This window comes from Setaria viridis, chromosome 2 (assembly GCF_005286985.2).
Source record: "Setaria viridis chromosome 2, Setaria_viridis_v4.0, whole genome shotgun sequence".
NCBI classification, from domain to species: domain Eukaryota; kingdom Viridiplantae; phylum Streptophyta; class Magnoliopsida; order Poales; family Poaceae; genus Setaria; species Setaria viridis.
Window position 1 is genome coordinate 10285250 of NC_048264.2, and position 23179 is coordinate 10308428.

General features: G+C 47.8%; 1 protein-coding gene and 1 pseudogene across 1 annotated transcript; one reads left to right on the top strand and one right to left on the bottom strand.

Annotated features, from left to right (window-relative positions):
• Nucleotides 1-785: 785 nt before the first annotated feature.
• On the bottom strand, nucleotides 786-1981 carry LOC140221817 (protein ALP1-like; annotated as a pseudogene).
• Nucleotides 1982-20316: 18335 nt separating this feature from the next.
• LOC117842707 (uncharacterized) lies at nucleotides 20317-21326 on the top strand. Its single transcript, XM_034723211.2, has 2 exons — nucleotides 20317-20574; nucleotides 20878-21326. The coding sequence occupies exons 1-2, from the start codon at nucleotides 20438-20440 to the stop codon at nucleotides 21026-21028; spliced, it is 288 nt and encodes a 95-aa protein (XP_034579102.1). The 5' UTR covers nucleotides 20317-20437; the 3' UTR covers nucleotides 21029-21326.
• The last annotated feature ends 1853 nt before the right edge of the window (nucleotides 21327-23179 follow it).

Below are 23179 nucleotides of genomic sequence, written 5' to 3' on the forward strand. Positions count from 1 at the left end.
TGGCGGCTTTGTCAAGCATCGGGGGCGGCGGGGGATGGAGCGATAGAGGCGGCGGCTTCTGTTGTGCGAGGCTAGGGCTGAGCGGTTCGCGAGGAAGGGAATGGAGCCGAGGGATCGCGGATGGGCGGGGACTACCGCGTGCGGTAGGTGATGCAGGAGGCAGCTAGCGGATGGTGGAGGATGGCCGATGGGCTTTGTTGGCCGACACGGAGGGCTCATAATTATTGTAGCGCGGGATGAAGCGGGCGGAAGAGTACAATGTACGACATTTCGGGCCTGTTTGGTTTAGGATTGCTTATAAATAAGTTGCTTATTTGCTTATTGTAGTTGCTTATTTATAAGTCTAGGTGTTTGGTTTGAGTTGCTTATTTGCAATAAATGAGAGTGGTATTGACACATTTACCCCTGGTCCACCCCATTTACCTCTACCCCTAATTAATACTGCTCTTACCCTCCTGGTCCCTAGCGCCAGAGCAAAATTGGCGCCAACCTAGCTCCTGGCCTTGGCGCCAGAAGGAGATCTCCTAGGCACCAGAAGGAGACTTGGTGCCAGAGCCTTGGCGCCAGAATTTTTTACCGTGTGCGCCAGAGAGGGAAGATGGAATTGGCGCCAGAATCTGCTCCAGGGAGGTTCATTTTTTTGCGCCAATTCAGTAGCCATATGGGAGGTTAATTTTTTTTTTCCGGCTTTCATTTGGCTGCCACGGTGCTGGGAGCCAAATTTATTATTCAAATCAAATGTTGTTCAACATTGTACAAGTAACATCGTTACAAAACAAAGGAAGCTAAGATCTATTGGAGAGTCCATCGGCAATCCAATCCCTAAATTGGTTCATGTCTTGATCTTTGTCCCCATGTTGACTAGTATCAGCATTGTTTTGTGACGACGATGCGTCCGAAGGCGCCACATAGGATTCATCGTTATCCGCCCTCTCAAAGTCCACATCAGCAAGTGTACTCTCTCTAATGAAGTTATGAATTGCCATGCAAGCGATAATTATGTTGCTTTGCTTTGCCATTGGATATGCCGGTAAATCATGCAAAATACGCCATTTGTTTTTCAAAACTCCAAAAGACCTCTCAATCACATTCCTTAGTGATGAATGGGCATAATTGAAAAGCTCTTTTTTACCTCTAGGGAGTGGTCCTTGTCGAAACTCTGGGATATGATATTTCATACCCTTGTATGGTGCCAGGTATCCCGGTCTGTTTGGGTACCCAGAGTCCACCAAATAAAATTTCCCTGCACAATAATTAATTTTCGTGTTATACTCAACCAATAGATAGACAATGTGACTACTATGGGAACATAGAATAGGGAAGAACCTTCTGGAGGATAAGGAAACTTGTCGCCGTACTTGATCAATGCATCTTTGAAGACTCTCATGTCATGCACCGATCCAGGCCATCCGGCGACAACAAACGTAAATCTCATGTCGAAATCACATATTGCTAAGACATTCTAGCTGGTGTACCCATGTCGGCCCGTATGTTGGACAACCTTGTCCACTGGCACAATAACAGGCACATGTGTTCCATCTATTGCTCCAATGCAATTATCAAAGTAGGGGGAGAACCGTGGTGACTGCAGTCTACGATGCACAGTACTAAATGTTGGGTCAACTGGTTTAACGATATCACCTGCTAGCTTGCACAGACTATGCAATACCTTCTCAAACTTTCTACTGCAAGTTTCAGTGGACCTAACAAAACGATCCTCAGCTTGCCTCATGCTTTGAGGAGCACCACAAATCCACAAAAACATAGCTAAAGCCTCTACTGATGTCATCCTCCTTGTTGACTTCAACCCATATGATTGGACTAGGATATTGTGTAGACTATCAAACACATCTCTATTCATCCTAAACATGTTGTAGCAAGATGTCCTATTCTGTAATGTACTAACAACCCATTCATAACCAGTTTGGTTTGCAATCCTATATTTAGCTTTGTCTAGGTATGTGGTGTAATAGTACATACCGAAAGCTGCACAAATAGTAGCAAGTTGCCTCCTCCTCTTCTTCCTTCTAAGCAGCAATTCTTCTTCGGAATCAGAAGACGAAGAATTGTGAAAAGGAAGAATCTGTACAAACAAAATAAAATTCATCAGAGTTCATGTTCACTACTCAAAAAATAAACTAAAGTGGCTCACACATAACAGGACATGACACATAAAACTTATCGTAAATGTAATAGAGGGCACAGAAATGGAATGACAACTAGATCAAATGCCACACATAACGAGGGTTCACATATAACGAGGGTTCACACATAACAAAGGTTCGCAAATCAATACAGTTCAAATATTTCACAATTTATTTAAAAGTTCGCCTCAAGCAACTCAAGTAACTAGTGCTCAGTATCTTCACTTGTTCCTCGTGATGTTCATTTGTAGCCAAGTCAACCTTGCCTCATTTGTTTTAATCTTGGAGAAAATTTTCCGGTTGTATCTGTCCCTAAACAACTCAATTGCTATGAAAAATTCCTCTGTACCATCTTCAGCTCCACATTCTCTTGCCATATTGATGCATTCATCTATCTCATAACCTTCCATTTCCTCATTTTTCCTCCTGTACTCCATCTCCATTGCCCTCTGCTTCATCTCCATCTCCCTCTGCTTCAGCCTTAACTCCATGTCCCTCTGCTTCAGCTTTATTGCCTCGGAGTCCTCAGAGCTGTCAGCTTTCATTGTGTGCACTAGGCCTTTGAATATGTTTAGAAACTGATTTTTCCCCTTCTTTGGCGGACTACATGCGGTGTCTTTTGTGCTAGAACTCCTCTTTCGACTGCTATTTCTCAGTGGGCTAGCGCAGTCTTCAGGTCCATCATCTGGTAACATAACATCATCTTCTAGTAAATCAATCACCTCTTTCTCAAGGTCAATACCTTCCTCAGCTACATTTCCTGCAATGGTAGACGAATTTCCATCCACTACCACCTTCTGGTACATCTCTTGTAAGTCATCAACATAGTCTGGCATATATCTTGAAAATAACAGGCACTCTGAACTGTAACCCTGTAACACAAAATGAAACAGCAATTAGAACCTGTCACAAACATATAACCTGGGTTTTATATTTGTTTAGGAAACCGTAATACCTTAATGTTGTCCTCCCACCATTGGTCGGCAGCTAGAATGGCACCATTTGGTTTCCTACCTAGTCCTGACTGTGACATTGCAAACTTATAGAATTCATAAAGTTTCTTGCATGTTGTCCATCTATTTCTGAATTGTTTGGGAGCATGGTTCAGGCCTGTCCTCTCGTTGAATTTTCATGCAATTTCTTTATAACCCCTAGAGTTAATCTTCCCACCTGGGCTATTTCCTAGCCTCATTTGCTCAACACAGAGTTCACAAAAAATACCGGTGTTTTCTGCGCTCCAATTCGCCTTGTCATACTTGTTCTAACACATAACATGGAAAGAAACATATAGCTCAAAATGTACTTATGCAACACACATGTTCACACATAACTAGCTGAGATAAGAGTCCTTACAGAAGGAAAAGAGTCAACATCTTCGTCATCAATATCTTCATCATCCACCATGTTGGTGAACGATGGACAGTGTGTTGCACCCGATTTAGAGGCACCACGTCTGACGCCTCTAAATTGAGATAACCTCCCCCTTAATGATTGACGGAGGGGAGGACTTGCCCCTACAGTGTTGAAAATAAATAACTCAGAAATAAATTTATCGTACTTAACAAATTCAGAGATAACAAGCTTAGAAATAACTAACTCAGAATATAGCACAAGAGAATTAAATAAAGCAACACCTCAGCCCTTCACCTAACAGAAACAGGAAAAAGGCCCAAGCCCAAACAAACAGAAACAGGAAAAAGGCCCAAGCCTAAATGGTCAGGACCAACATATCATCTAAAACTGAAGTATCCAGTACCACTTCCCCTAAATGGTCAGGACCAACATATCATCTAAAACTGAAGTATCCAGTACCACTTCCCCTAAATGGTCAGGACCAACATATCATCTAAAAACTGAAGTATCCAGTACCACTTCCTGCAAACCATGTTATTCAATGCCAGGCAATCCATCAAGTAATTCAAAAGCTCACAGGTTATCAAAACGACGTAGTGCACATGAAAACTAGGATAAGAATTGCTTCAGATTACAGCAATCTTAGTCATACTAGCAGTCTTTTAGAAACAAACAGAATTAAGTACAGGGGGTGCCAACCAATACTATTTTGTACATAAGAATGGCAATTGAACTAAACTACTACAAATTCAGCGATCATATTTGACTGATAGGCTAACAAAGAAGAAATATATGATCCTTATCCATATAAGCTACTTATGCAAAAAGAAGTACAGGACCAAACAGTTACACCAACCTGCGGGCGGCGAATGTGATGCGCTGACACTTCTTCCACGGGCACGACCAGAACCTCGTCCAGCACTCCTTCCCCGTCCAATTGGAATACCACTTGCACTTTGACGGGGAGGTTGAAACGAGGCTGCTCTCCCGCCATCGGCACGGCCTCTTCCACGATCGAGTAACGTCGAGTACTCTTCGATGTAGGGGAAATCTTCTTGCTGCGAGTTTAGATCGAGATTCTCCATCCCAACCCTCCCCGCAGAAACAGTAGGTGCTGTACGTGGTTGCTCAGGCCATTGAGATAGTAGCTCCAACTCATCGGGGTTGGGGACGACATGGGGTTGACGGAAGGATGGACCTGCCGAGGATGAGGCCCCCTGCGAAAAGAAATCACGGTAACCGTCCATGATTTCAGGGATGGCGCAGGGGCGGAGGGAGTAGAACGACCGCAGAAGATTCACTGCCGGGGGCGCCGACGGAGGGACGGCGCAGGGGCGGCGGCGCCGGGGAAGAGGAACACAGAGAGAAAGGGGATCTGGGGAAAAACAGTGCGGAGGGGGGAAGGGAGGAAGGGGATCGGGCGGAGAGAGTGCGGACGAGGGCGAGAGAGAAACGAGGGTAGGAGCTTAGCGGCGGGCGGCTGGGCGCGAAGGCGGGCGGTGGGGCACGGAGGCGGGCAACGGGCCGGGAGCGGCGGGCCGAGGCGGGAGTGGAGGGCCGGGGCGGGGCGGGAGCCGCGCGCGGAACCTTGCGGCGTTGGCAGGGAGGGAGAGACAAACCAGGGCGGGAGCGGCGTGTGGAGGATGACGGCGGAGGCGGGGCGGAAGCGGCGGGCCGGGGCGGGTGCGGCGCGCCGAGTCCCCCGGCGGCGGCTGGGCGGGAGCTGCGCGAGGAGGCCGGCGCTGGAGGCGGGCCGGGAGCGGCGGGCCATCGCGTGAGCGGCGCGCGGAGGCCGGCGGCGGCGGCGGGGAGGGAGCGGCGGGCAGAGATCGGGCGCGGCGCCGGGGTGGGAGAACCAGAGAGAAGGGGATCTGGGGGAGGATGGCAGACGGGGGAGAGAGAGAAAAGTGGGGGAGGGTAGGGGGGTAAAGAGCACCCCATAAGCAAAATAAGCAGCTCCAAACTTGCTTATTTGCTTATGCATAAGCAACTTATAAGCAACTCTATAAGCAAGAGTGTTTGGGTTATAAGCAACTTATTTGCTTATTTATAAGTTGCTTATTTATAAGCAATGCTAACCAAACATGCCCTTCGTCGCCTCTTTGATTTTTTTAGAGTATAGAGAAATGTGCAGGCTCATTTATAGTCAGTCGTTAGGCGTTTGTTTTGTTTTCTCCCGATGGATTGGGCTGGTACAAAGAGGGGATTTGGGCCGTACCATGCCAGCAGCTGCCGGTGGTGGTGGACAAAGGGCCTGTTTGGTTCCTTTGCTTATTTTTAAGCACGTGTCACATCAAATGTTTAGACACCAATAGGGGTATTAAACATAGACTATTTACAAAACCCATTACATAAGTGAAGGCTAAACGGCGAGACGAATCTATTAAGACTAATTAATCCATCATTAGCAAATGTTTACTGTAGCAACACATTGTCAAATCATGGACTAATTAGGCTTAATAGATTCGTCTCGCCGTTTAGCCTCCACTTATGTAATCGATTTTGTAAATAGTCTATGTTTAATACTCCTAATTAGTGTCTAAACATTCGATGTGACGGGTGCTTAAAAATAAGCAAAGTAACCAAACCAGGCCAAAAAAATACATGCTGCACGACGAGGTTGACCCGCTGCGGCCACCGGCGGTAGATATGCTGCGGTACATTCGGCAACCAGTGAGTGGGAAGGCGGTCGCAGCACCACCACGGGCATCGGCTCGCCGAGGTTTAAAACGACGGGATCACTTTAATACGGTGCGCCGCACTTTCATTGACAAGTAGTTGGCGTTGGGAAATTTATTATACTTTTTCTATCTAAATTATAGATCTTTTTAATTTTTTTCATATATTTTATTGTACACTTAAATGTATGTCTATATATAATAAAATCTATAAAATTAGAAAAGTCAAAACGACCTACAATTTGAGACGGAGAGAGTAATACATTATTTCACATCAGCATCAGCCCGATCCTTGCTCAACTTAGCTTTCCCGAGCTCAGATCTTCAATAGTTTAATTAGTGTACTGCTCGCCTCTTTTGTTCATATCACCGCGAACTCATCAGAGGGGTACCTCCACAGTCATCCTTTGACACGCATTTAGCTGTGGAGATTGTCAGTGTTTTAGACCGGCAACCCGCCTAGGGGGTACCTTAGGTGGTCTTTTATGCGGTAAGGATCGTCGAGAATCAAGGAATCAATGGTGACGCAAGGAACACGATTTAGACAGGTTCGGGCCGCTAGATCGCATAATACCCTACGTCCTGTGTGTTGGTTTGTATTGATCTTGGATGATCTAGAGTTGTTCTATTTGAGGGGGGTCCCTGTCCGCCCTTATATACATGGGAGGGCAGGGTTACAAGTCTGAGTCTTAGTTGAGTACTATTATAGAGTTCTACTTGGTATGGCCCGAGTAGTTTTCCATATGCATACTTGACTAGTCTGAGTAGGATACGCCTATCCCTTGTCCTGGTCTCATCCGAGTACATCCCTTAGTGGGCCGTCCAAGGTCTACTCGTGGGCCTGGGGTGCATACCCGACAAGCCCCCGAGTACTTTGTAGTCGCGCGTCACAGTCTTGGGTACTGCGGACACTATCCGAGTAGTTTGTCGTAGAGGTTGCGGACCAAAGTGCTCGAGTACTGTCGCGTGGCTGGAAGGTACTCTTGTTCCTTCGAGTTGTTTCTGTTCCAAGAATTTTTATATGGTAATGCGATGTCAATCGCACTCCATATGGAGTAGCCCCCGAGCCTTAGGTTGAGTCGAAGAGTCAGGCTTAGGGTCAATCCTACTTTTTTCCTATTTTACCCTTGGACATCTTGAAAGAGAAAAATCTGACCATCAGGTACGGTACCCGCAGCCCCCGACACTTAGGCGATTTCTGTCGTTGAAGTGGTCAGCAACCCGTTGAAAAGAGCAGCTGTTGGGTGTTTAAGGCAATTAATCCGCTTAAAATCCGTCCGTTGCGTAACTGACACTTGGAATCTGGAGGTGGTGGAGATAAAACTGGAGGCCCCCCTTTCGGTTAGGTTTACGCTCTGCTGTAATCAGATCTGTTTTTCTTCCTTCCCTGCGCCTCTGCTCCGCATTTTTCACCGTCGCGATTGCCAAGTGCCACTACCGCCATTGCTGCTCCTTGAGAGAGATCCGAGAGTGAGTGCCTTTTGCTGAGGTTGGAATCGGCGGATGCGCACCAAGAAGATGGGCAAGAAACCCGAAAAGATCCAGGGCAAGCTCCGGCGGCGAGCAAGGTGAAGTCCAAAAAGGGGAAAGAACTGGTGCTGCCAGCGCCGAAGGTGGGACCGACGAATCAGACTGCGCCACCCCCGCCTGGAGCAACGTGGCAGCATTCAGTGATGAAGGAGGAAGCCGTGCAAGCGCTAGTCGATGCCAAGCTTCTGCAGACGAAGGAGATACTCGAGTGGCGCCCAGCTTTTCCAAATGCATGGCAATTTGAAGAGCACCCTAGCGAGACGGTGATGCTTGCCCACTTTGTGGAGAGAGGGTTGGCGGTGCCCAGCTCCAACTTCTTCAGAGGTATCCTCGAGTACTACAAGCTCCAACTTGTTCATTTGAACCCCAATGATGTGCTACATATGTTCATTTCCGTGCACCTCTGTGAGGTTTACTTGGGAGTTCCTCCGAGCCTTGAGTTGTTTAGGAAGTTGTTCTGCTGTAAGCCACAGCCAAGTGCACAAAGGACAGAAGTCTTCGGAGGTGCCGGAATCCAACTCAGGAACTCGGGCGCGTATATTGAGTACAACTTGACTGACTCCCATGGGGAGTGGAAGAAAAGGTAGTTCTACATCGGGAACCATGATCCTCGCTTGCCTGTAGTTACTGGCCACGCGCTGAAGCATGCAGAGAAATGGGTGAGCGAACCTGAAAACACCCCGGAACTTGACCACTTGATGCAGCAGATTACCGAGTTGAAGGCACTCGGTCTTACTGGAATTAATGTGGCGTCCAGTTTTCTGAAGAGAAGAGTCCAGCCGCTTCAGAAACGTACTCACCCAGGGAGTGAGTACACAGGTCTTAATGATCCATCGCGTATGTCCAATGAGGATATATCTGATGATGATGTGGAGGCGCTAGTGGCTAAGTTCTTCAGGAACTACCAGGGAGTACCAGTGATCCCTGCAGCTCTCCAGCAGTACGATGCCTAGTATGAGCCAGAAGTGGTATGTCCTTGCACCTGACTTGTACTTTTTGACTTGTGTGATATTTGTTGTTAATATCGACTTGTTGTTTTGTAGTCTCGAGTTCTTGCTGGCTACTTGGCGCAGTCGGAAGAAGAAGAGGAAATTGTTGAGGAATCGGAGGACGAGCCCTCCCCTCCTGTGAAGAAACGAAGAGTAGTCCGCAAAATGTCTGCGACTAAGTCTGCTTCAACTCCTAAGAAGTCTCGGGGTACCAAGGTATGTAGTCGTGTACTCGATTGTAGCTGAGGAATTTGAACTTGCAATCTTTGTGACTACTTTGTCTTGTTCAAAAGGCTGCTGATACAACACTTGGTGATGACGAGGCTGCTTCCGGAGAAGTAGTCGTCACCGACCCGGTGTCGGTATTGCATCTGTTGAGGGGGTACCAGAGAGAGTGCCGTCAACGAACGCTGGAGTAGCACCCAAGCTGACCGCACAGGCTCCGCCAGCTACCACACTGCCAGTTACTGACCAGGCAATCTTGGGGTTGCCCGCCGGAGTAGCGGGCATTGCGAAGCAGGTGTCGCTAGTAGTCGCTACTGGTTCCTTGCAGTCCAGTGTAATCGCCAGTGGTAAGCTTTCTGTCCCGACTAGTTTCGTTTATCGGAGTAGTATTGTAGTCTTGACTTTTGATTCCCAGGTCTTGGTGAGAAGACATCGCCGGCAGCTGTTCCTACGGCGCCGAGTACTCGGCCACCTGTTGCCGAGAAGAAACGTGTGCAATTTCCGCCACGCTCAACTCGGTGAGCTTGCTTGTCTGGAGTATATCTTTAAGTTGTCTTGAAGTCGTGTAATGACGTATCGATGCAGAGACGCAGAGGAAACTATCCTTGTAGAGATAGGGGTAGAGTTGGATCCCCCAACTACTTTATCTGCTCCCCCGGAAGACTTGATTGTTGATGAAGTACCTAAAGTCGACGTCGATCGCCTTGGAGCTACTATGTCAATGCTTCAAGAAGTCATCCACTCGGTGGAGGGCCCCACCGCCGCTTCAGGTTCAGGAAGTGCTTCTTTATCAACATCCACTGGCGGAGCTCTGGCTGTAGTGGGTGTGGAAAGATCCAAGGAGGCAACTGCTCCAGGTATATATTTGTAATCCCCGTATTGTAGCCGTGGTAATCAGGTAACTGATGATACATGTTTTAGGTGCCACTTTGGGTGCGACTCCTCATCTTGCGGAGAGCACTCAGAGACCAGTACTCAGCTTGCCATCCGACTCAGAGTTCCAGAGGGTCGTCGATGTTTTCCGAAGCTTCCAGGTGAATTTCCTGTGCTTTGTTACATAGAGAGTAACTGAGGCTTTTAACTGATCGCATTGCTTTGCACACTTGGACCTTTCAGGAACGAAGTCATCAATTGGAGCAGGAATGTGCTCGGCTTACAGAAGCCTTGAGGGTTCACGAGGTTGGAGCGAAGTCTTTTGCTATGGAACGGTCGGATCACGAAGTCTTGCAGCAAAAACTGGAGAGTCGCTACAAGTCTCTGAACAAAAAGTATCAAGGTGAGTACTTTGCATATTCCGAGTATGTCCGATTGTAGTCGGCTGTGGTTGAACTTGTCTGTTTTTGCAGAACTCAAGAGGCAAGAGGCTGCCGCGAGGAGTCAAGTCCTAGACTAGAGAAATGCGCACGATCGAGTGGCTGATGAAGCTGAACGTCTTTGAGCTGCGCTATCTGAAGCACAGGCTGCTTGCGAGCATCAGCGAGACAGGAAGATGCAGAATGGCGTGATGCTTGCCATGACCATGGTGGCATGCAGAGATCATGCCCAGACCATGGGAAGACTCTGAGGCGAACTCCAAAAGTTGACTGAGGCAGCTCAAGACTTGGTGAATGCCATAGCCCCCGTGGAAGAGGGCACGGGACCTTAGTCGCTAGTCGAGTGAGTGAGGGCTGCCCCGAGTAAAGTGGCAGGTCTCTGCAAGGCTGTTTGCAAACACGTCCTTGTTGTGGTGAAGTCATACTACCCGAGGACGGACTTGGCTGCAGCTAGTGACGGCGTGGCTCGCAACTGCACGGAAGAAGCATATGCGCAGTACCTCGAAGAGGCGGAGCCTATCGCGTCGAAAATGTTTGAGTTTGTCTCTTCGGAGGAGCCTTGAACTTTTTATGTACCCTTGTAGTTGTTTCGAGTACTTTGAACGATATTCTGAAAAATGAATGCTAGTTCTCTTTTGTTGCTTGAAGTAGTTGACTTGATGTGGGTGAGGAGTAGTTTACTCCATACCGCCCGACCTAAAGTTGCGGGATCGGCTAAGCCTGACCCCTAAAGGGGGGAACTCCGCCTCGCTCGACCCTGGGTCCCAGGGTCGGATGCGCCCGACCCTTGGTCCCAGGGTCGGATGCGCCCGACCCTTTGAGGAAAGTACCCCGCCTCGCCCGAGCCTTGGTCCCGGGGTCGGATACGCCCGACCCCTGAGCAGAGGGTTGGACCTTTCCAAGGCCTCGAGCCCAGGCCGTGCTTGGCCAGAGTAGTTCTGAGTTGCAATGCTGTCAAGTACTCTGCTTTTGAGGGTGCACAGGTGTACTGTACTGTTTTTGTCCTTTGTGGCATGAATGCTTTCACGTGGGCAGAGTCAGAGGTCGTCAGACTCATTGATCACGGGTGCATAGTAACTCTTGGGTGGGCGGTAGTTGTAGCGCTTGGCTATAAATAGATCCCCTGGAGGTCGACCCGAACCAATTTTCTGAGTAGCCATGGATTGCCTTCGGTTGTTATTGTTTGAGTGTAGAGAGCCGTCAAAGAGTGCACCGGTGCTAGAAGATTCCTCGTAGATTGAGGCCACCTTCCCTCCACAGACTCCTGCGCTCGTAGGGATAGCCGCGATGCTAGAAGAATCCTCGCAGGAGGATTCAATGCGCGCCTCATCTTGCAGCTTGTGATCCAGTGGAGTATGCGCTGGAACTCACGAGTGATGGGTGATGAGTGCCGCAGTCTTTATCCCGCTCTCTTAGAGGTGGAGGTGTGGCCGTAGAGTGGGTTGGCTCCGCAAGGCTAGCAAAAGAGCAGCCTTGGTTCCCTCTAGGCGCGATGCGCAGGATTCATCGTTGCCGATGTCAAGGCAGCGGCGATGCATGGTTGCGTTTTGTGCAGCTTCCTTGCGTGTAGGCCCTCCCCATTGTAGTCGGCAGACCTGAGTGGCCTTGTGATATAGCAAAAGCCTGGGGCTTAAATGCAGTCCGCCAGTAGGTAGTTGCGTGTAGTTTTTTTGTATTTCGAGTACTTTTACTCGTATGTAACCTGTTGATGTATCTTCGGTCCTGAGTAAAGAGTTACTCTGTTGAACCTTTGTACCGGGGCCGTGATGGCAGTGGAGTTGATAATCTTGAGTCAAGATTAATGTATCTTGATGTTGGTAGTCGAGCTGGTAGCTCGAGTAGTCAGCATGAGTTTTTGCCTTGAAGCGATTACTCGGGTACTGCTATGGGTAGTAGCGACAAAATGTTCTATGTTCCAAGAGTTTGGTACTTGTTCTCCAGAAAGCTCTTGCAGTCTGTAAGATCTAGGTCTCGTAACCTTTGATACGATGTAGGGACCCTCCCATGGTGAATTGAGTTTATGCAACCCTGTTGTGTCTTGGATTCGCTTGAGGACCATATCACCCAGGTTGAAAGATCGTTCCTTGACGTTACGGTCGTGGTAACACCTTAAACCGTCAAGGTATCTGGCAGATTGCACTAATGCTGCACATCTTGCTTTTTCTAGACTGTCTAGATCTGTTCGCCTTGTTTCTTCTGCCAGCTCTTCGTCATATTGTTCGACTGAGGGTGATTGCCACATGATGTCAACGGGTAGTATGGCTTATGAGCCACACACGAGAAAGTAGGGCGAGAGCCCAGTAGTCTTGCATGGTTGGGTACGTAGTCCCCACAGAGCATTGGGTAACTCTTTAAGCCATTTGCCGCCTTTGGAGTTATCAACGTCATGTAGTCTTTTCTTGAGGGCGTCGAGTATCATACCATTAGCACGCTTGACTTGTCCATTGGCTCGCGGGTGAGCGACCGAGACATAGTGGATGTCGATGCCGCTATTCTCGCAGTATTCCCAAAAGTCGTGATTGTTGAAGTTTGACCCTAGGTCTGTGATAATCCTGTTGGGAAAACCATAGCGGTGTATGATTTCATCCAAGAAGTCGAGGACTCGATCTGCCTTGCGGCAAGTAACTGGTTTGACCTCGATCCACTTGGTGAATTTGTCGATTGCCACGAGGACTCGGTTGAATCCTCCTAGCGCAGTTGGTAATGGCCCTATCATGTTGAGCCCCCAGCAGGCAAATGGCCATATTGGAGGTATTGTGACTAGCTTGTAGGCCGGTACATGCTGCTATTTGGTAAAGAATTGACATCCTTTGCACTTTTGAACCAGTTGTTTAGCGTCGGCCAAAGCCATTGGCCAATAGAAGCCTGCTCTGAAAGCCTTGACAACTATTGTCCGCGAAGAGGCGTGGTTGCCACAGATTCCTTTGTGAATTTCCTCTAAGATTGCTTGGCCATCCTCCCGGGTAACGCACTTCATGAGTACCCCGGATGATGCACCTTTCCTGTAGAGCTTGTCTCCGACTAGAACGTAATTTTTTACTCGCCGGGAGATTTGTTCAGCTTGATTTTTGTTAGATGATAGCTTGTGATCTTTGATGTAGTCGACGAAGGGTGTCCTCCAGTCGACTTCTATCATCATGACTGCTCGAGTGACGTCAGTAGTCTGGACCACTGGCGGTGTAACTTGTTCAGGTATGGACGGCTTGTGCAGTTCGTGTATGAAAATTCCTGTTGGAACCTCTGCACGAGTTGAGCCCATTTTGGATAAGACGTCGGCGGCTACGTTGTTGTCGCGGATGATGTGATGAAATTCCAATCCTGAGAACTTGTTTTCCAGCTTACGGACTTCTTTGCAGTAAGCGTCCATGTTATCTTTGTTTCGGTCCCACTCGTCATTGACCTAATTTATAACGACTAGTGAGTCGCCGTACACCAGTAGTGTTTTGATGCCGAGGGACGTTGCAAGGCGAAGGCCGTGTAGCAGTGCTTCGTACTCGGCTTCGTTGTTAGATGCCTCCCAGAAGATTTGCAGTACGTATTTGAGCTGGTCTCCCTTGGGGGAGATGAGGAGTACACCTGCGTCGGCCCCTTCAAGTTTGAGGGACCCGTCGAAGTACATTACCCAATGCTCCGGCCGCTCAACTGGTGTTGGTACTTGGTTTTCAGTCCATTCAACCACGAAGTCGACCAAAGCTTAGGATTTGATAGCTGTCCTTGGCTTGAAGTCCAAGGTGAGGGCTCCGAGTTCAACTGCCATTTGGAGATTCTACCCGTGGCGTCTCTGTTGTGCAGGATTTCGCCGAGCGGGAAGTCAGAGATGACTGTGATGTTGTGCTCCTGAAAATAATGGCGCGGTTTCTGGGAGGTGAGCAGTATTGTGTATAAGAGCTTTTGTATCGGTGAATACCGACTTTTGGAGTCCGAGAGTACTTCGCTGACGAAGTAGATAGGTCGTTGGACCTTGTAAGCATGGCCCGGTTCAGACCGTTCGACTACTATTGTCGTGCTGACGACATGAGTAGTAGCTGATATGTATAGGAGCAAGTCTTCGTTCGGAGAAGGAGCGGTGAGTACAGTAGGCTTTGACAAAAAAAATTTGAGTTGTGTCAGTGCCTTGTCTACCTCTTCCATCCATTTGAACTTGTCCTGGCGTTTGAGAAGCCTAAAGAAGGGTAGTCCCCGTTCTCCAAGTCTCGAGATGAACCGGTTGAGAGCGGCCATGCAGCCTATGAGTTTCTACACATCCTTGATGCTAGCAGGTGCTTGTATGTTTGTGATGGCAGATATTTTCTCCGGGTTGGCCTCAATGCCGCGATGGCTAATGATGAACCCAAGTAGCTTGCCAGAAGGTACTCCGAAGACTCATTTAGTAGGATTGATTTTCCATCGAAAAGCTCGTAGACTGGAGAAAGTTTCCTCCAGATCAGCGATGAGTTCCTCCTGGTTTCTTGTTTTGACGACTACGTCGTCAACATAAGCTTCAACATTGCGGTGAAGTTGCTTTTCAAAGCACATATGTATGGCTCGTTGATAAGTTGCCCCTGCATTTTTTAGTCCAAAGGACATTGTTTTGTAGCAGAAAGCTCCGAAAGGCATGATGAAAGCTGTTTTGGCTTGATCTTCTTCCTTGAGGCTTATCTGATGATAGCCGGAGTAGCAGTCGAGAAAACATAGTAAAGCGCATCCAGCGGTGGAGTCGACCACTTGGTCGATCCTAGGTAGTACGAAAGGGTCTTTTGGACAGTGCTTGTTGAGGTTAGTGTAGTCGATGCACATCCTCCACTTGTTGTTTTTCTTACGCATGAGTACAGGATTTGCTAGCCATTCAGGGTGAAATAATTCTTTGATGAACCCTGCCGCAAGTAGCTTAGCCCACTCTTTCTTGATTGCTTCTCGTCTGTCTTGAGCGAATCTGCGAAGTCGCTGCCGTTTTGGGGTAGCTTTGGGATCAACATTTAGAGAGTGCTCGATCAGCTCCTTGGGCACGCTTGGCATGTCAGTCGGTTTCCAAGCGAAGATATCGTGGTTAGCCCGAAGGAAACTGACGAGCGCGGATTCCTATTTGGGATCTAGCCCTGTTCCGATCAGGGCTGTCTTGGAAGGGTCGCCCGTCTGGAGGTCGACTGGTTTGAAGTCTTGCTCGCTGGCGGGTTTCACCTTTGTAGACCCCGACTTGTTTTCTGGGATCTCGAGTTTAGTTGGATGGAGCTTCTTTGAAGCTGTGAAGACTTGTTGCATGGGGCTGGGTGCCTGAGAAGTCGCAGCGATCTCCACGGCTTCGGTGTCGCAGTCGTAGGACCGCCGGAGATCTCCTCATAGCGTTAGTTCTCCCTCTCCCTTGGGGCCTGGCATTTTGAGTACCAAGTAAACATAGTGTGGTATGCCCATGAACTTGGCGAGTGCTGGTCTTCCGAGTATGACGTGGTAAGATGTCCCGAAGTCTGCGACTTCAAATCTGATGTACTCGGTGCGGTAGTGTTCCTTAGTTCCAAAGGTAATTGGAAGGACGACTTGTCCTAGTGGTATAGCTGCGTTTCCAGGTATGATGTTGTAGAAGGGTGAATCTGTTGGAGTAAGCATTTCTGTAACGTCGAGGCACATCTTTCTCAATGTCTTGGCGAAAATGACGTTAAGCCCACTTCCGCCGTCGATGAGTACTTTCGTTAACTTTGAGCTTGCCACAACCGGATCGAGTACTAGGGGGAACCGTCCTGGTTCTGAGAACTTGGTCCATTGGTCCTTTCTGCTGAAGGAAATGGGTACTTCTGACCACTTTAGCGGTGTTGGATCTGTTGGTTCGATGGCCATAATTTCCCTGAGTACCAGGTTATTGGCTCGCTTGGATGCGGTGCCTGGGATTCCACCAAAGATGACATTGACAGTTTTGGAGGCAGTCTGGAAGTCGGCCTCTTCTTCTTCGTCGTTGTGGACTTTGTTCTTGCCTTTATCCTTTTTCTTGGTGTACTCTTCAGGGGGTGGTGGTGCGGGTAAGTATTTCATTACTCGGCACATGCTGTAGCAGTCTATTGGTGAGTGCTTGCTAGTCGGGTGCCATGGGCACTGCTTTTTGAGTAGTTCGGTGAAGGTTGGCCCTTCATCATTTTTGCGGGATCCCTTTTTCCCGGAGTTGGTCATGGCAGCAACAGTATTGTTGGGCTTCCTTTTGCGATTGTGATTACTCGAGAAATTGTTTCGAGTATCGTTGTGCCGGGCTCTATCCTGGTCATTGTTATTGTTGTCGCGCCCACGGTTGCGGTGGGAGCCGAACCGTTCTCACTCTTTGTCTTCTTCATCTGCCCACTATTGCACCATAACTTTGAGGCCTTTGACATTAGCTGGCCGTCGGCGACCAAAGTCTTGGTATGTCCGTCGATTGTAGAGTCCGTTCTGGAAGCACTCGATGACGTCTGTTTCTGAAATGTCAACTATAGTTGCCTTCTTTTTGAAGAATCAGCGCAAGTAGTCGCGTAAGGTCTCACCTTCTTTTTGCTTAATTTGACTTAAGTCAATCTTGTTGCCTGATCTAGCCATGGAGCCGGCGAAGTTGTTGGTGAAAGCCTTGGTCAAGTCTACCCAAGAGTCGATTGACTTGGGTTTGATTGACTCAAGCTAGGTCAATGGTGCGGGTTCCATGCATATGGGGAAGTGGATGACTTTGGTGTCGTTATTGCCCCCAGCTGCCTGAACTGCCAAGGAGTAGCATCGTAGCCATTGAATAGGATCTTGCTTGTCGTCGTACTTGGTGATTCCCGTTGGCTTAAACTTCTCGGGTAGTTTTATCTTCATTACCCGATTTGTGAAAGCAGGAAAGTGGTTGTAGTTGTCGACTTCTCGCTCGTGCCGACTGTTGAGGATTTCTCGTAGATCACTGAAGTTTGACATTTTGTGATTCTTCCGAGTAGGGCGAATACTTTTTACCGAGTTGGTGCAGCTAGCCTCTCCAACATCCTTATTGCGTGCTGGGGCCTTGTGTTTGCTTGGGCCTTGGCTGTGTTGCTGACGCTGATTGACGAATTCATTGTCGTTTCTTGGGGCATCGTTGTTGGCTGCAGCTCCCCTGCTGCCTTCTTGGTGAGCTGTGATGCGTGGAACAGACGGAATTGGTGATTCTTTATCGAGTAGTTTGTAGGCTTGCTCCGCGAGTTGTGCGATTAGTCTGTTGCTGCGCTGCACGAGTTGAGCTGTGGCTTCGTTGTCACTGTATCGAGGCATCAACGTCGTTAAAAGATTGATTGAGGCGATTGCCGCAAGTGGAGTATTGTGCTCTTGAGCCTGAACTGCGTCGAAAGCCCTTTCAAGGTTTGTAATGGGAATATTTGTAGCCATGGACTGTCGTTGCTCGGCTCGAGTAGCGTTGTGTATCCTTCTTTGGTTCCGTTGCTCGGAGGTTTCGTTGTGAGGAGCGTCAGTTGTAGACTCATCTTCTGAAATGTTGTCGAGCTGTGCTGATCGCCTGGGGGTTCTATTCTGGCTAGTACCCGGGTTGTTATTTTGAGTGATAACAAGGACTTCCCTGTCCGGGTAGTAGCTTCCGGAGCTTGATGTTGCAATCTCTGTGGAACTTTCCTCACAATTGGAAGTGAGTGGGACACCCTCCTGATACGGGAGGTTGTTTATATGAGCGACAAGGCGTGAGTTGTAGTCGTGGGCAAGAGAAGATGGTCTCAAGCCTGGCCAATGTACGAATCTGCCTTGTGACGTTGAAGTTATTACCAGTCCTTGGGCCGGACCAGATAGTGGTAGTTCTGGTGGATAATCCGAGTCGAAGTCGTCGTCTTCGTCGTGCCCGAGTTTGAGTTGGATTCGAGTAAGAAAACCCTGGTGGACTTCGGCTGCATTGCGGAGTTCGTGCGGAAACCGTTTTGGAGTCGAAGCTGAGTTGGGGAGTGACTGGGACCGACTAGTCCGAAGCGAAGTCGAGTCCGACGCGTAGTCGAACTCGAACTTGTTGACTTTGAAATCTTGGTTTTTTCTAATCAGATCTTCTGATTTCTTCTCCTGAGCCTTGACGATCTATTGCTAGAACGAACCCGAGCCATTGGCAATGCAGAGCCAGGATTCGAAAACGAAGGTTGCGCCAGCTTCAATGATGAAGACGGGTTTGATGACAACTGTTGCCATTGAATTCGCGCTGAGAAACTCGACGAGTTCCCCTACCTGGCGTGCCAGCTATCGGTGTTTTAGACCGGCAACCCGCCTAGGGGGTACTCTTGGTGGTCTTTTATGCAGTAAGGATCATCGAGAATTAAGGAATCAATGATGACGCAAGGAACATGATTTAGACAGGTTCAGGCCGCTAGATCGCGTAATACCCTACGTCCTGTGTGTTGGTTTGTATTGATCTTGGATGATCTAGAGTTGTTCTGTTTGAAGGGGTCCCTGCCTGCCCTTATATACACGGGAGGGCAGGGTTACAAGTCTGAGTCTTAGTCGAGTACTATTACAGAGTTCTACTCAGTATGGCCCGAGTAGTTTTCCTTATGCATACTTGACTAGTCCGAGTAGGATACGCCTATCCTTGTCCTGGTCTCATCCGAGTACATCCCTTAGTGGGCCGTCCAAGGTCTACTCGTGGGCCTGGGGTGCATGCCCGACAGAGACTCTGAGGATGAGGAATGAGCAGTCTCATGTGTGAAGCAAAATTTGAAATGGGCTTTAAACCCACTACAAACCATTTTTCTGCACTGGGATAAATAAAGGAAAGACAATCTCTATATGGCGGACAAATGGTTGTGTGATTACAAGGAAAAAAGGGATTAGTAGATGTTATAGATGCTCTTCTTGTTGTTGTTCTTCTTCAATCTTAATTCTAACTTTCTCCTTCCTTATTCCAAAAAAACTTTCTCCTCCACCTATTGGCTACTCCTCATTGGAGTTGGACAAATGAAGGGGGGCGTAAGCCCCCATCCCTACCCTAAATTCACCTCTAATTGTGTACGGATCCAGCCTGTAACTAGCGCATGCAATTAGGATCGTGCTGCTTATTCATAGATAAACATATTTAGAGCAAATATTCCTTCTCTTTTACTAAAGCAAAGATGGACAAACACGATAAAGGAACATTAGTTAATATATATTCTAGGCAGCAAGCCCACCAAGTACATCGTCGGGCTCAGATTTTCCCACATGTTTCCAATTTTTCTCGAGGTTTAAAATGGTCAAATGTAGAAGCCCAACCCAATCCAACCCGACACCTGCAGTCGCCAATGGGCTACAGTGGTACCCTTGCGAATGCATTCGCTATGGGATTATTTTCTAGTCAAGTTGTGTTTGTTGGACTCTTGGTACCCACGAAGATGGAAAAAAAAACACGCTGCGGTCCACCTTATAGGAAGAAGAAAAAAGGAAAAAATACTAACATTGGCTGTCATATTGCTTTATTAGTCGAATGATTCGAGCGTGACATATATACTTTGTATATGTACTCCCTCCGTCTCAAATTACTGTTCGTTTTGAATTTTCTAGATACATATACTTTAATATGCATTTAGATGAACTCTATGTTTAGATATGTAGCAAACGTTATGTATATAGAAAAGTTAAAACGAATAATAATTTGACACGGAAGGTCGAAGGAGTCGTAGCATTCAACGAACATCAAGGGTCGTAGACGACGGCGTAAGAAAAACGCCCCCTCACGCACGCGGCGAAGCGTAGACCGCTCGCGTAAATTATTCGAAGCAAACCGGCGCGGGCCTTTCGACGGGAAGAAGAAAAGTCGGTGCCAACAACTTCTTTCTCTTCGGAGACCTCCGCACCGACCGCGGCGCTTGGCCCACTGCCCAGTTGGCGTTACGAATTGGGCATGTGAAAGCGACCCGCGCCCGCCGCCGCCGAACCGCGCGCAGCAATCAAATCAGCGCGTCCACATGCGTCTCCAGCCTGGTCCACGCCGTTGCGCGCACCACGCGATTTCCTCTCCTCTCTACTAGTCTCTTCCCCTGGGCCCTGGCCGATTCCGCAGGAACTTTATTTGTTTATATTTTTTTAAAAAAACTACCAACCAATCAGCAGCCAGGCGCCGCCTGGCCAGGCCCGGCCCAGCCCAAGCCGTGCGCCTCGACTATATAAGCGGGCAGGCGAGCCCGTCCCGCACGCCGACGCTAGTCTTGCGAGCCACGAAAGAAACAGATCTAGTATTTGGTAGCCAGTTCGTCTCTCGCCGCCGCCGGCCGTCTTCGAGATCCGATCCGGTCGATCATCCCATGGCGTCGGCGTCCGCGTCGTGGTCGAAGCGGTGGATCCGCCCCGAGGTGTACCCGCTGTTCCTGGCGACGGGCGCGGCCGTCGGCATCTGCGCGATGCAGCTCATCCGCAACATCACCGGCAACCCCGAAGTCAGGTAAGGAATCCGACCAATAATCTCTCATCGCGGAGCTCTTTTCCTCTCCATTCTAATAGGATTTTGGTTGAGATCGATGATTCTCGAAAGCACGAGCTAGCCGCGCTGTTATCGATCTATATCACTTCTATCCGTCGCAGCACGCACGCGTGGTCTAGATCTGCTCTTGCTGTTCATGTGTTTGTTGTTTTAATTCGGTTCGAGATGGAGCTGATGCTTTAGTTTTCATCAAGAAATTAAAACAGCAATAGTAATCGATCTGATGGATGGAAAAATTAAACCGAAGCAAAAACTGAGTTGCAGGGTGCTCAAGGAGAAGCGTGCGGCGGGCGTGCTGGAGAACCACGAAGAGGGGAGGAGGTACTCGCAGCACGGCTTCAGGAAGTACATCGACGGCAAGAAGCCAGAGATCATGCAGAGCCTCAACTCGTGGATGGCGGACCCAAAGGAGTAGGTCGTCGTGGCAGCAGCACCGATCCATACCGGCCGACGGATGATTTGGTCGGCCGCACCATTTGATATAATTCTTCTTGATGATGATTTGATAAGTTGTTACCGTGTGATTGTCCTCTCGGTACGTTTTTGTATCACCATACATATATATATATATATGTTCTTAACAAACAAACATGCATGGCATGATGTTGTGGCCTGGCTGTGAACAGGCCTGTTGAAAGTTTTGATCTCATATGGACGCAGATATAATGTTTCGTCTCATTCTGAATAATATTGACAACTGCATGCGACGGGTATACGTTTAAATTTCTACAATCCGCCTTGCGATTGAATTGTTTCTATGTGTTGATTGGCCCTGCTGGTTGTGAATCGTTCCTCTTTGTTGACCAAGCAAACTGTGCGTGACCTTTACGTACAAGTAGGACGGAACGGCTTGTGTTTTGATGCATACGGGGAACCAATCCCCCCATAGTGTATGAATAGCCTCCCAACTAAATGCTTGTATGCTTTTCTCAATTTCTCTATAAAAATAAATATGACCACGACTCCAAGAGCGGTTAAGTGTATATAGGACATTTTTCTTTTTTTTCTATTACCCACTACCAGATTCTTGGCATAAATCTCATCATATAAGTTCCAAAAGATCCATATTAAACTTCAATTGGAATTTCTTTTGAACCAACGATGCTACAGGGGTTGTTTAAACTGATAGAAGACCAAGGCCATGTTTAGTTACCTCCAAATTCCCAACTTTGGTACTATGCAAAAAGAAAATTCTCCATCATATCAAACTTGCGGTACATGCATGGAATACTAAATGTAGACGAAATCAAAAACTAATTGCACAGTTTTGTTGTACTTTGCGAGACGAATCTTTTGAGCCTAATTAGTCGATGTTTGGACAAAATTCACAAATACAAACGAAATGCTACAGTTGCGCATTTATGGCAAAATGCCAATTTTACTATTCCCAAATTGGGAACTAAACAAGGTCCAATTCTTGCCTTGCTTTGTTACGAAAGCAAAAATTGGCTATGTGTGTTTGGCAACCTTGTGACTGCAGGCGTTGCGTCCACGTCCAACCTGTTGACGCGCGGCTCGCACGCGCCACGCGACGCTATTAGCGATTCCACCAGCCTCGTCCGCTCCGCTGACCAAAAAAAAAAAAAGGAAGCACCTATATAAACGAGCAGGCCCACTAATCCGCCCCGGCCCATATAAACGAGCAGGCCATTTTTTTGCACGCAGCTGTTCGTGCCGGCCCCAAGCCCAGGTTTATGTAGAGGCAGATTTTTTTTTCAACGAATCGAGTAACTGCAGTCAAGTCTGAAACGAGTGCGGGCGGCGCCCATCGGCAGTCAAGTCCTGCTTGCTTCTCCTTATCAAAAAAAAAAAAAATCCAGATTGCTTCTCGGCGCTCGTGCTGTGTGTTGGGAGCGACTTGGACCGTCGTTAGGTGGGGGATTTGGGCGATTGGGCCTCTTGTGGGTTGCGGCCTTTCTTACTTGGGGATGGGCTGCTTGTTGGAGCGGGCTGAAATACGAATTTAAGATGCAATAAGATTGTGCAAGTTTATTTTGTAGCTTCAACTACGTACAATTAATAAAAACAAAGTCCATAAGGGAAATCTCACAGACACAATTGGGATATTGTATATATTAAATTGTAATAAACCTTTCCATATCTCTTGAGTACAATTTAGGATACAATTTAAATCTATACTAATTATCCCACTCAATAAATTCCTTCCTCTTCAATATGTTTAACTGCCACCTACCATAGCGCTTCCCTACAACCTCTTTCAACTTTTGATGCAATCTTCAATGTATTGTGTAGTTGGTAGTTGTTTCACTCAGTAAATGCCTCTATTTTAATATTTGTTTCTTCTCAACCGTCAACTACTCCATCGTTTCTCCAAAAATCTCCCTTTTTTGTACTTTTTATTTTTTAGGGTAAAGAAATTACTAGCTAATAATATTGTCTAAACTTTCATCCCACATATTGCATTTATTTATATGTAATTGACTTATGTCTCAAGCAAGAAGATGGTGCAATTGTATTTTGTATCTTCATCAACATGCTACAATACGAAATGAAATTCACAAGGGAACTCACAAATATAATTGGGATATAGTATAAATTAATATGT

Excerpts from the sequence above, each read along its gene's own strand:
- LOC117842707 (XM_034723211.2), top strand. The coding sequence starts at position 20,438 with ATGGCGTCGGCGTCCGCGTCGTGGTCGAAGCGGTGGATCCGCCCCGAG. Across the intron at positions 20,575-20,877 it reads ACCGGCAACCCCGAAGTCAG|GGTGCTCAAGGAGAAGCGTG; the intron begins GTAAGGAATCCG and ends ACTGAGTTGCAG.